The sequence below is a fragment of the Anomaloglossus baeobatrachus genome, chromosome 2 (assembly GCF_048569485.1).
Source record: "Anomaloglossus baeobatrachus isolate aAnoBae1 chromosome 2, aAnoBae1.hap1, whole genome shotgun sequence".
In the NCBI taxonomy this organism is placed as follows: domain Eukaryota; kingdom Metazoa; phylum Chordata; class Amphibia; order Anura; family Aromobatidae; genus Anomaloglossus; species Anomaloglossus baeobatrachus.
Window position 1 is genome coordinate 109240061 of NC_134354.1, and position 12915 is coordinate 109252975.

The window sequence follows — 12915 nt, forward strand, 5'->3', positions numbered from 1 at the left end:
GTATACCGGGTAAGACCCTATTGCGCCTTCTGTATCCCCATCTCTAGCAACAGCTGCAGTATTGAAACAGTGGCATCTTGGGAGAAAATAAACTTTATTATTCCTGGGAGCCGCTGACTTTCAGTCATGCAAACATGCCCAGAGCAATTAGGGCCCTTTCACATTGTGTTCTTCTCCAGCCAGCTTCATGGCCCTCTTGGGATTTACATCTGAAAACCTCACAAAACTGGATATGGACGTGATGCGCTGATGAGTCCATTGACTATAATGGTGGCAGACGGAGTCACCGGATGTTATGTCGAGCACCATTTTCAGGCGTATATGCATACGGAAGGTGAACACCCATTCGTACTGTTCTACATCGGGATGTCCATCTACCGCATGCGTAAACGTCCGAAAATGCTGCACGACAGAACACACGGTGACTCCATCTGCATTACTGTGTATGTGCGCCCCCTGGCACTGACTGTTGCCTCTACACTGATATACTGCAGAGCAAGGTGTCAGTCAGTGCTGTGAGTGGTGATTGTAACTGCTCCTGGCACGCCTGCCTGATTGAAAGCCGGAGGCTCCTGGGAAAGATAAAGTTCATTTTTTTCCCCGGAAAATGCCGCCAGGACATCTTCTTCATTACACTATTAACTTGCAGATTAACCCCATAGCCACACATAGAGTGTTATTGGACTGAACAGGGTCCCTTTAACCCCTTCACGACCTAGGACATAACGGTATGTCCTAAATCATGAAGGGGTGATCACCACCAGCTGCTGCTGTGATCTGGTTCTGATCCCTGTACATTTCTGCTGATTTGAACAGCAGACATGTGTGCCTCGCAGGGGCAGCTGGATCCGCGATCCACCTGCGCCTGTTAAACCTTTAAATCGCGCTGTCAAAATATGACAGTGTGATTTAAAGCGCCACAGCGGGGACTATGCCTTTCCCCGCCACCATCGGAGGCCCCCATAACGCAAGCATGGGCAGCCGATGGTTACCATGGCAGCACAGAGTCATGTGATGACTCCCTGTCGCTATCATGATGTAGTTCCTGTTACATCCGACAGAGCGCCGTCTGCAAACAAGAACGCAGCATTTCTGCTGATCAGAGCGAAGCTGCTCTCTGATCAGGAGAAATGAATCAGCGATTAGACTACTGATTCTCATAATCCCCTAAGGGGACTAGTAAAATAAAATAAAAAGTAAGATAAAAAGTTTTTAAAAATTAAACAAAATTAACAAAACCTAAAAGTTCAAATCACCCCACATTCGCCCCATTGAAAATTAAAGGGTTAAAAAAAATGAAAAAAATCCATGTGTTTGGTATTGCCGCATCAGAAATGCCCGATCTATGAAAATATAAAATCGATTAATCTGAACGGTAAACAATGCAGCAGCAAGAAAATTAAAATTAAATTTGTTGGTTGTTGCAAATTTTGCATAAAATGCAATAACAGGCGATCAAAACGTAGCATCTGCGCAAAAATGGTACCATTTACAAGCCCGAGATGCAAAAAATAAGTCGTCACTGAGCCCCATATCCCGAAAAATGAGAACGCTACAGGGTCGCGGAAAATGGTGCAAAAAGTGCGCCAGTGTTTCTGGACAAACATCTGAATTTTTTTTTAACTCCTTAGATAAAAGCAAACCTATACATTTGGTGTCTACGAACTTGTACTGACCTGAGACCTCACAGCGACACATCAGTTGCACCCTATAGGGAACACGGTGAATACTCCAAAAACAATTGTGCAATTGCACTTTTTATTTTTTTTGCAATTTTTCCGCATTTGGAATTTTTTTGCCGTTTTAGAGTATACTATGTGGTTAAACTTATGCTTTCATTTAAAAGTACAATTCTGCAAAAAGCGAGCCCTCCCATGGCAAGATTGACGGAAAAACAACAAAGATAGGCTCTTGGAAGAAGGGGGAAACCCCCCCCCCCCCCCCTGCAAAACGGAAAATCACCCGGGAGTGAATGGGTTAAGAGTAATCTTCGTTTTTTAATTTCATAGCTCAATAGTACTAATGAAAATAAGCATCTTTTTAATGAGTAGTATAATCCATCCTACTCCATGGGGAGCTCAGCTGTGCCACTGGTGCAGGCACTATACTGACAGGCCGCTATGGAGCATCACTAGGCCAGAGGAGAGGGGAATATCCAGCAGTGACGTCAGCAGCCTCCAGGCAAAAGAAGACAGCGTGACGTCACTCCCCAATCAGCGCGGAGGGGCGGGGCCAGGAGCGGGTATTAGACCCGGAGTCACGTAGCTCTGCAGCAGAATCCTGTTATTACCGGAGACATCGGAGCGTCCGCCCGCGGCCCGGGGACAGGTGAGGGGCTGCGGCCCGGGGGCGATGATGATAATGATGGCCGCTGCTTGTCTGGCCGGCTATCCGCTGCTCCCTGATGTGGGTGTGGTCTCATCAGCACCAGCTCCCTGCACAGGGTGTAGATGTAGCAGAGCTGACGTTGCTATTGGTGACTGCACCAGTAACAAGTGCAGACGGTTTATTTGCAGTCCCATGTAAAGGGACAGAGCAGGTGGGAGAGTTTTCAGCTCTGCTACATGTCAAGTGTTAGTGTAAAATGTCCTCCATCATCAGCGACCACCATCACCTACATCTTGGCTGTATAATGTGGAGCTGTTGGGGGTCTTCTTGCTTCCCCTGCTCTGTACCCCCCCCCCCCCATCCTTTTCCTCCAGTTTCTTGGCTAGATAATGTGGAGCTGTTGGGGGTCTTCTTGCTTCCCCTGCTCTGTACCCCCCCCCCCCCCCCCATCCTTTTCCTCCAGCATCTTGGCTAGATAATGTGGAGCTGTTGGGGGTCTTCTTCCTTCCCCTGCTCTGTACCCCCCCCCCCTCCTCCAGTTTCCACGTCTCTTATATAAGACCTCACTGGGGTCTGCGCTATAGAAATGGGATTCCAGCCTGTGACCCTGATATTACTACTCGCAGGATAGCGGGGCAGGATGCTGGGAGGTGTAGTGCTTCGGGCAGTTACAGCCCCTCGCCCGCCTTCTGCTATATTTGTGGGGGGAGCAGGTGGGGCCAAGCCCCGGTGTAGGACGTGTTTTGCAGAGTCGGTGTCGCCTTTGTCACTTCCAGGGGGGAATATTCCTCTGCGTATCAGAACCAGTTGGGCGCTCACTGCCCGGCTCTCGTTGGTTGTGGCCCCCAGTTTCCATTTTTGCCTAGATGTGTCACTCAGTCCTATATTTTGATATAGGTAAGCGGTTTGTTGCTCTAGAGCCGTGTCTCTACATTGGCAGCCATGTTGGCTTCCATCCAGTAATCTTCTCTTCTGAGAAGCCTCTGTAGGTGGGGGCAGTTCTGTCGTGATGAGTTATGGATGTTTCCTTGAAATTCATCTCTGGGCCTCTCATTAAACGTGCGTCTGTTCATTTTCTCCCCTCCTCCACCTTCTCGTTGCTCCTCGTCCCCATGACAAGTATTAGTGTCACAGCCAAGTGTCACAATACATGAAAACAGAAGAAGCCGCACCTGGTGCCCCCGGGACTGTACTGTCCACTGCCGCATTGGCCACTTGTCCACTACGCCCTCCCTCTCATCAATAGACCATATTGATTTGATCCATATCGTTTAGAGGGCTGGTCACCTTGGGATTCTGGATGTGACCTCGGGTTATGGATTAATCCAGAAATGTGTAATTGTGATGAATGTTACGTAAAGCTGCACAGGTGGATAATTCTGTAGTGGCCGAGCGCTTCGCACAAGCAGTGTTCCTCACCGTCACCGCTGTAGGACACCACAAGGTCATTGAATAATGGAGGTCACAATAGCAGACTGGTTACATCACATCCGCTTACACTTCCGGCTCATCACTTGATATATTTATAGCATTTATTTATATCTGAGTATTTGTGACATTGTGATATTCTCCTATATTAGCCAAACAAAAGTGGGAAAAATACAATCTGGCCAATTAGAGCAATCAGCCAACCATTTCTACACTAGTAAATGAACAGTATCACACACACACACACACACACACACACACACACACACACACACACGTGTTTAATTTAATAAAGACAGCCCCCTAAAACACACACTCCCTCGTTCACCAGTTTTACTGCTTAAAAACATCCTAGAAGTTCTGGCTAAATCCAATGATGTAATGTCCCATGACACCCAGCAGTTGTCAGAACAAGTCTCCATAGTCACTCACGCATGTAATGGGGGTGTCTGACGCCTATTCATTACTAACTTGGGCTGTCAATTCACAGCTGACATCAGCCCCAAAAGTATTACTCGGATTGCCACCGCACCAAAGCAATCGAAAAGGGCCAGGCAAAGTTCCAGAATTGGCGCATCTAATGGACGCAACACTTCTGAGGTGGCTGAGGGATGCTAGTTTTAGGCTGGGAAGGGCCAAATAACCATGGGCCCCCCTAGCCTGGTAATATCAGCCCCCAGCTGCTTGCTTTCCCTTAGCTGGTTATCAAAAAAATAGGGGGGAGCTGTTGTGGGGGTTTTTTTTTTTTTTTTTTTTTTCCCCTTTATTGTTCCCCGGAGCATCCAAACATTTCCCCCCACACCCCAAGATAAAAAGCCTGAGTGGCTGTGCTGTAGCCATGCAACAAACTTTATTTAGCATCCAAACTCTGAACTAGGCCCTGGACTTGAGTCAGGAGTTTGGGTTGAAGCACTGGATACAAGGTACGAGTCCAAGAGGTGTCCGGTACGAACCACAAACTTTACCATTTGGGTCTGTTAATCCCTAGTTCTAGCAATGAAAGACACAGCTGGCACATGTGATTTAGTCCTGTAGACTACAATAAGTACATGTCTGATATTTCCCCCCCCCCATCCCCCTATTCCTGAACCACTTGGTCCACAACAAAACACAGTCATGATTCATTGATCAAAATCCCGCATACAAGACTGTTTGAAATCATCATCTGAATAAGGCCTTCCAGTGAGTTGTGGGCTTTTCCCCCAGCAGCTGTTTCATCTCCTCTGAGGGAGGCTTCGCTCCACCAGAAGTCTTCCTCTGATCACCATGGCAGCCTTGTATCTTCGTATCTGTCAGCATGGCAGCCATATTAATTAGTCAGCTGAGGCGCTAAGAGTTATTATCACAGGGACGCCGTGATGCTCTCTACGTAACCAAAGCCGCACTGTAACACCTCGATCACTGAACATGTACATTGCACACTAGACTGTCAGGGCTTATTGATGCCAAATTCATGAATAATGAAGCTGAAGGAGCCTCTGACCCCCCAGCTGCTGTTCCTAGGAGACGGTGTGAGGCTCCTGAAGACTTCCCGGCAAATTCTCAAAGAGGTTTATAAGACTGTAATCTGTTTACTGCTTTCCAAAACCACAATCCTTGGACGGGTAAAGCATATTAAGTTCACTTAAAGGAAAGAAGGTTCAAGGTGCATGTGTGTAAATCCAGAAGAAGCAAGGGTTAATACTTGGCTAGGCATCTGTTTACAGGCATGGTAGGGTTTAAATGAAACCAGTCAGGCAGTGCCCTAACTAAATCTGAGCCTGGCAGCACAATTAGTCAGGTATGTATTTGTCTCAAACTCTCTGGCATTTCAATTAACATATAGTCTGCAGAATTTGCTTGAGAGCAGATTATTCCGGACAGATTTTCCTCACGCCACTCCTAATGATTGATAAGTCTCTTCTATAGTGTTAGGGGTACTTTGCACACTACGACATCGCAGCTGCGATGTCGGTGGGGTCAAATCGAAGTGACGCACATCCGGCGTCGCAGTCTATGTCGTAGTGTGTAAATCCTTTTTGATACGATTAACGAGCGCAAAAGCATCGTAATCGTATCATCGGTGTAGTGTTCGACATTTTCATAATTGCGCGGCAGCGACGGTACGATGTTGTTCCTCGTTCCCCTGCGGCAGCACACATCGCTGTGTGTGAAGCCGCAGGAGCGAGGAACATCAGCTTACCTGCGTCCTGCAGCTCACAGCTATGCGGAAGGACAGAGGTGGGCGGGATGTTTACGTCCTGTTCATCTCCGCTTCTATTGGCCGCCTGCCGTGTGACGCCGTACGACCCGCCCCCTTAGGAAGGAGGCGGGTCGCCGGCCAGAGCGACGTCGCAGGGCAGGAAAGTGCATGTGAAGCTGCCGTAGTGATAATGTTCGCTAAGGCTGCTATCAGAAGATATCGCAGCTGCGACGGGGGCGGGGACTATCGCGCTCGGCATCGCAGCATCGGCTTGCGATGTCGTAGTGTGCAAAGTACCCCTTAGACTTGTTAGTCAGCTGGAGCGATGGGGGACAGCATCGGGCTGGTCTGCTCTCTGCCTATAGTCCCAAGCCAATTTTGCATCCGTACTTTCTCTGACACGCTGAAGCGTTTCATAGAGAAACAAACCACCCTGTAACCTTTTAGGCAGGGCCGGAGTTAGGGGAAGGGAGGAGGGAGCAAACTGGGCAATTACTCAAGGTCCCAGGGTTTACAGAAGGTGCTGTACTGATAATGGCAGTAAAGCAATTAAAAAAATACATACTTGGTATTGCTGTGTTCGTAAAAGTACAATCCATCAAAATATAAAATAAATTGATCCGATCGGTTAACGGCGTGACGATAAAACAAAAAATGGAAGTACTTAAATATTTCATTCCTCTCATTTAGGTGGCTCAGTGCAGCGCTGGGTTCAGTCCCACCAAGGACACCATCTGCAAAGAGTTTGAATGTTCTTTCTGTGTTTGTGTGGGTTTCCTCCCACACTCCAAAGACATACTGATAGGGAATTTAGATTATGAGCCCCAATGGAGACAGTGTTCCTGATGTACTGTATGTAAAGCGCTGCGGAATATGTTGGTGTGCCGCCCCCCGTGTCAGCAGCCGCCGCTGCTCAGGTCTGAACCCGCTGTGTGTGTCTGTGGCTCAAGGGATCCTCCGGACCCGTGGGTCTCGTGGACACGCCGAATAAAAAGGGGGGGGGACGTAGATGTACAGGCTAGGCCATATTAAGTTCGTGACGCCACCCACGGTGCGTGGTGAGGTGGGACACCACCGCTGCTGTTGTGGGGCATCCAGGGGGTGATGTAGTGGCAGCTGGATGTTAACCCCTCCGTGGGTAGGGATGGTTGCCCCGGGGCCCAGTGTCTTTGTGCAGGGTAGAGCGACGGCAAGGGCCGGCGCGCCCGAGCAAACAGGGGGACGTTTGGTTACTCACAGTAAATGAATCACACGAGTCTTTTGGTAAACCACGGTGCTGGTTGCATTCAAGTCCCCCAGCCGGGCTGGTGGTCACTTGTCCTTTTCCTCTGCACTTGTTTTGTGTATGGTGGACTGCCTGGTCTGGAACTCAGGAGTCTGCTCCCGGCTGGCTGTGGCCTAAGGAGCCGTGCCAGCAGACGCTGGCCCGTGGGATCTATGGACCCTGGCGGTGGCCTTATCCCTATCGGTGGGCTGTTGTCTTCTTTTAGGGACTTTGGGTGGGACAGGACCTATAATCCTGTCCTCAATCGGTAATTAGCTAGGCTGCTGGTTTTGGTCCTGGCTTCAGGGTCCGAGTACCCCCTCTGTGCTACGGTTTCCGGGTCAGTTCTCCGTGTCTGTACCGGCGGACTACAACCCTGTCCCGGTCCACCTCGGATCTGCTGAGCTGTCTTCCCGTCTCCTTCTGACGGAGACCACCATCTGCCACCTAGCCAAGGCACCAGGGCTCCGACCCTGGCACCGTTCAACTTGAACTTCCTCTGCTGGAGCTACACCTAGCTCCAGCCCACACTCCTCTCAACTTGAACTACAAAGCTAATCTGCTTGTTTTCCCGCCCCGGGCTGTCTAGACCCCGGGGTGGGCGTGTCCAACCACCTGGTCCCGTCCACTGGTGTGCCTATCTTTCCCTAAGGGGGAGACTAAGGGTTTCAGGACGGCTGTGTTACCTAGGTGAGGGAAGGTGTTGTGCGGGGGCCTATCTGTGACTACCTGGTTTTGCCAGGGCGTCACATTAGCGCTATATAAAAATGAGTGTGATGGAGCCATATGTGAGTATTTGGGGGCCCACTTTGTCTAAAACCGGCCCTGCATCTAGGGCAGTGTAAATCATTTGACAGGTTTCCTTTAAATCCTAAATTTGTTTTTTCTGCTCTTCAACAAACCTCTTTACGTCCAACTTTAACCCTCTGTATCCCGTAGATCCTACAAGATGACCCACCAATACCCAGCACTCAGCTCGGAGCAGAAGAAAGAGTTGTCGGACATTGCTCAAAAGATTGTGACTAAAGGGAAGGGTATCCTCGCTGCAGATGAATCAGTGGGTAAGTGACATGGCTAGAAGGGTGAACTAGCCATCCATTCCCATTACTCTAGACACTTTGGATCTGCATCTGTATATGCCAAACTATAGTGGTAGAAAAAGTGGCAAAAGGCTCGTTGGCACATTGGTCTTGTCCTCTTCCTTGCCTTGAAGGAACATAAAAATGCATACTAGCTGCTGCAATATATAAATGCCACCATGTTAATTAATATCTGAAGTTCCTAATTCCAGTCCTGCTATTTGTAGTTCCTAAAGGGATTTTCTATATTAACCCATTTCCTGCAAATGGATGTAACTGTGCGTCTAGATTGATGATTTCACACAGTCATGCATATAGGTACATGTGATGAATGGCACAGACAGAGAAGTTGTGCCCAGGCCATCTGCAGCAGAAGTCGGCTGTTACGCATAGCCAGGATCCTGCTGTGTGCGGAGACAGTAAGGCTGCTTTCACACTACGTTTTTTTAACATCCGTCATTAACGTTTTTTTAACGCAAAAACGGATCCAGTGCAAATGCGTTTTCATTTCAATGCATTTGCAATGGACTCGCGTCAACATGCGTTCACCTGCGTTTGCGTGCATTATAGTGAGGATCCAGCGACTTGCAGTTTTTTAACTTATTTCGTCCAAATACTGCAAATTGCTGGATCCTGACTAAACAGCATGCAAACGCATGTGAACGCTGGCATGCTGATAGACAGGATCCTGCTTGCTCTACTGAGCATGCCCAGAAACCAGCCTCGGGTGATCAGTCCCTCCCTCCCCCCCTCCCTCTCTCTCCACCTCCCTCCCCCCTCCCTCTCTCTCCACCTCCCTCCCTCTCTCCCTCTCTCTCCCCCTCTCTCCCTCTCTCTCCACCTCCCTGTCTCCCCCTCCCTTTCTCTCCACTCTCCCCTGCCTGAGAGCGGAGGACGCTCTTAACCATCGGGTAACCGCGGTCTTAGTTACCCGATGTTTACGTTTGTAACGTGTGCAGGGACCCGGCTCCTAGCAGCTGCAGACGCTCGTAACCAATGTAAATATCGGGTATCCAAGCAAGTTACCCGATGCTTACCTTGGTTACGAGCCTCCACAGCTGTTAGATGCCGGCTCCCAGTCTGTCACGTTCAATTCCCCTCACTCCCGATCACATGACTCCAATGCCCGCCCATAAACTTAAAGTGACAGGATCCTGCAAAATAACACATGCGTTTGCATGCGTTTTTTTGCTGTAAAAGCAGGATCTGCTTTTGCAGCAAAAAAACGTTCATGACGCATGTTAAAAAAACGTAGCGTGAAAGCAGCCTAATATAGCTCCAACCACAGCACTTTAACACCCTAAGATGCTGTTGTTAGTAGTGAATGGCAGCATGTGAGGAATATGACAAAGGGAAATGGCTCCCTCTGTTAACCCTTTGGCACCCTCGCAACACGATCATGGGGTGCTAACAGTTGCTATGGCAATGGAATTCTCGACATTGGCCTCTGTGTTTGCTATATCTCTCAGCCAATCAGATCCTGCTGATGGGCTTGATGAGCAAGCTGTCAAACACTTAGACAATGCATGGTAGTGCATAAGTAGTACAGTGTATTGTCAATGCGTTGAAAGGACTGCATGTCAAAGGCCTCTCTTGGGGCGACATGAAAGGCCTACACATTTTATTTATTGCTGCATTTGTAACAACTCATATTATGAAACAAAACAATATTATAATATAACATATTATGAAACAAAACAATGTGTAGTAATAGGGAATATGTGGGTTAAAAAGAAAATTTAAAAGTGAAAAACTATTGCTGTTTGGTTAATTTTGGCCCTTTAAAAAAAAAAAAAAAGTGGTACAATAGTTTTGGTTAATGAGACCATAAAGAGTTAAAAAAAAAAATAAATATATAAATTGTATATACTCTACCATCCTATCACAGTCACCCAAAAATATAACAATGTTATGGCTTGAGAAACATGACAATAGTGTGTGTGTGTGTGTGTGTGTGTGTTTTTTTGCCATAAGGGTGACAGCTGTGATGGCAAGAGGTTAAAAACAACAACACAAAAGACACACCTCATCAGTCAGTTACTACTCTGGCTGTCATCATTACTTTCTGTAGGGATCAAGTGCCAAAACATCGACCCAACCATCACTGGACTTGTGGTTAGGACTAAGGACACTGCTGAGGACAGTGATTGGCAGCAGCGGTCACATGAATGATGCATGGCACAAGAAGACCATCTGGGGAAAAAAAAAAATCAAAGTGGAAGTGGATTGAAATCGATTTATGTATGTATATGTGTGAGGATTAGGTTATAATTGCGGTAGCTACAGCTTGTAGTGCAACACCCCAAGCAATTGTGACTTGCAAATGTCACCATGTGTGACACATGTCACTGATGGATGATAATGAGAATGTTCATACAAAAAGGAAATTTGATTTTTTTTCTTTGTGCCAATAACCTGAGATTAACTTAATTTCTACCATAACACTTCTTTTATAGGGAGTATGGCGAAGCGCCTGACCGGTATTGGAGTAGAGAACACGGAGGAGAACAGGCGTCTTTACCGTCAGCTCCTCTTTAAAGGTGACAAACGCATGGAGAAATGCATCGGAGGCGTCATCTTCTTCCACGAGACCATGTACCAGCAAGGGGACTGCGGCACCAACTTTGTAAAGATGATCAAGGATAAAGACATTGTTGTAGGAATTAAGGTGAGCAAATGTAAAGTTAAAGGGATTGTCCAGGAATATTTCCCCATCCCAACTGACAATGGATGTAAAGAGACGTAATTGGGTTGCTGAGGCAGTTGTCTGGGTTTTGATAATTACCATGCTTGACATACGTTAGACAGTTCCCTTGCCTACTGGCTGGTTCTGATGTTGGATCTGACAGGTGCATATACCTGCACAATGCAAAATCACATGTCTTTAGAAATAAAACGTTAGTGGTTTTTAAAAACCTGTATCAAGCATGCCAGAACCTCCATTCGATAGTTTATTTATTGGAGGCTTTTCTAAAAAACCCGTTAGTTGCAAAAGTAAAATGTATCAGGTTTCTGTCCACAGCCTTCCCATTATGTCCCTCCTATTGTGCCGAGTGAACGCTGGAATTTGAAGGTCGGGTAAAGGAGAGGTCATCTATTCTTCCACTTGTTTAAAAAAATTGTTTAAAAGAACAGAGAGTCCTCAGTGGTTGATACCTTTTAATGGCTAACTGAAAAGATGGTAATAATTGCAAGCTTTCGAGACTACTCAGGTCTCTTCATCAGGCATGGTATAACACAAAATCTGAAGAGTCACGTATTTATACACAACAGGACTTAGAATAGTGCAGTAAAAAAAAAAAAAAAAAAAAGAACAAGTTATATGAAACAGAACTATCTCTATGGCAGGGGGACAAGCTGTTCTAGCCATAAATACTGATGCAGTTCAGTGTGAAAGTTTTATTGTCCTTTGATAAGGGTCTGGTCCAGGGCTGTGACATGCTCGGATGGTCAGAGGAGCACATCTTTTAACTGATGTAAAAAGACATGAATCCATGAGACACATTCATTCCTTCTCTGAATGTGTCAAAGGTCATCATAAGTTTGTACTCCCAATAGGACAATAAAACTTTCACACTGAACTGCATCAGTATTTATGGCTAGAACAGCTTGTCCCCCTGCCATAGAGATAGTTCTGTTTCATATAACTTGTTCTTTTTTTTTTTTTTTTTTTTACTGCACTATTCTAAGTCCTGTTGTGTATGGAGTACAAACTTATGATGACCTTTGACACATTCAGAGAAGGAATGAATGTGTCTCATGGATTCATGTCTTTTTACATCAGTTAAAAGATGTGCTCCTCTGACCATCCGAGCATGTCACAGCCCTGGACCAGACCCTTATCAAAGGACAATAAAACTTTCACACTGAACTGCATCAGTATTTATGGCTAGAACAGCTTGTCCCCCTGCCATAGAGATAGTTCTGTTTCATATAACTTGTTCTTTTTTTTTTTTTTTTTTTTTTACTGCACTATTCTAAGTCCTGTTGTGTATAAATACGTGACTCTTCAGATTTTGTGTTATACCATGCCTGATGAAGAGACCTGAGTAGTCTCGAAAGCTTGCAATTATTACCATCTTTTCAGTTAGCCATTAAAAGGTATCAACCACTGAGGACTCTCTGTTCTTTTAAACAATTTTTTTTATCTCTACTGGCTAACACGGTACAAAGATATATTTTACTTGTATCCACTTGTTTAGTCTCTATTTTTAGAGCCATGGATTGCAGCAAATTAGATAACCCAGAAACCATGGTCCATATTGCAGTTCTGGGAATACGCCAAGCCAATTAGTCAGCTGCAGGGTGCCAACATGCATACATTTTTAATTTTTCATCACAACTGCCTTATTATCTGTGGTGCACAAATATTGCTAAGAAATGTTTCTTTTAAGACAGGTTGACAAAGGTGTGGTCCCTCTTGCTGGTACAGATGGAGAAACCACAACTCAAGGTCAGTGATGTGTTGGCATTTCTGATGGCCCAGGGGCAACTTATGGGGGGGGCACAGCAACAAAGGACGTGTAGATGGCAGCGAGCAGATCTTGTAACCGAATGTAATGGGAGCAGTAATGCAAAATGTGACATGTAATCGCTCCCATGAGGACACTACTAAAGTATACAATACTATGAAT

The 12915-nt window shown here is 46.4% G+C and overlaps 1 protein-coding gene across 1 annotated transcript in view; it reads left to right on the forward strand.

The window, feature by feature from the left end:
* Nucleotides 1-2220: 2220 nt before the first annotated feature.
* The window catches only part of ALDOC (aldolase, fructose-bisphosphate C), a 48274-nt gene continuing 37579 nt past the window's right edge, over nt 2221-12915 (forward strand). Inside the window, exons 1-4 of the mRNA XM_075335263.1 lie at nt 2221-2328; nt 8142-8263; nt 10738-10949; nt 12680-12734. Coding sequence (XP_075191378.1) covers nt 8152-8263; nt 10738-10949; nt 12680-12734 — 379 coding nt within the window. The 5' untranslated portion in view covers nt 2221-2328; nt 8142-8151. The remainder of the gene's footprint in view (nt 2329-8141; nt 8264-10737; nt 10950-12679; nt 12735-12915) is intronic.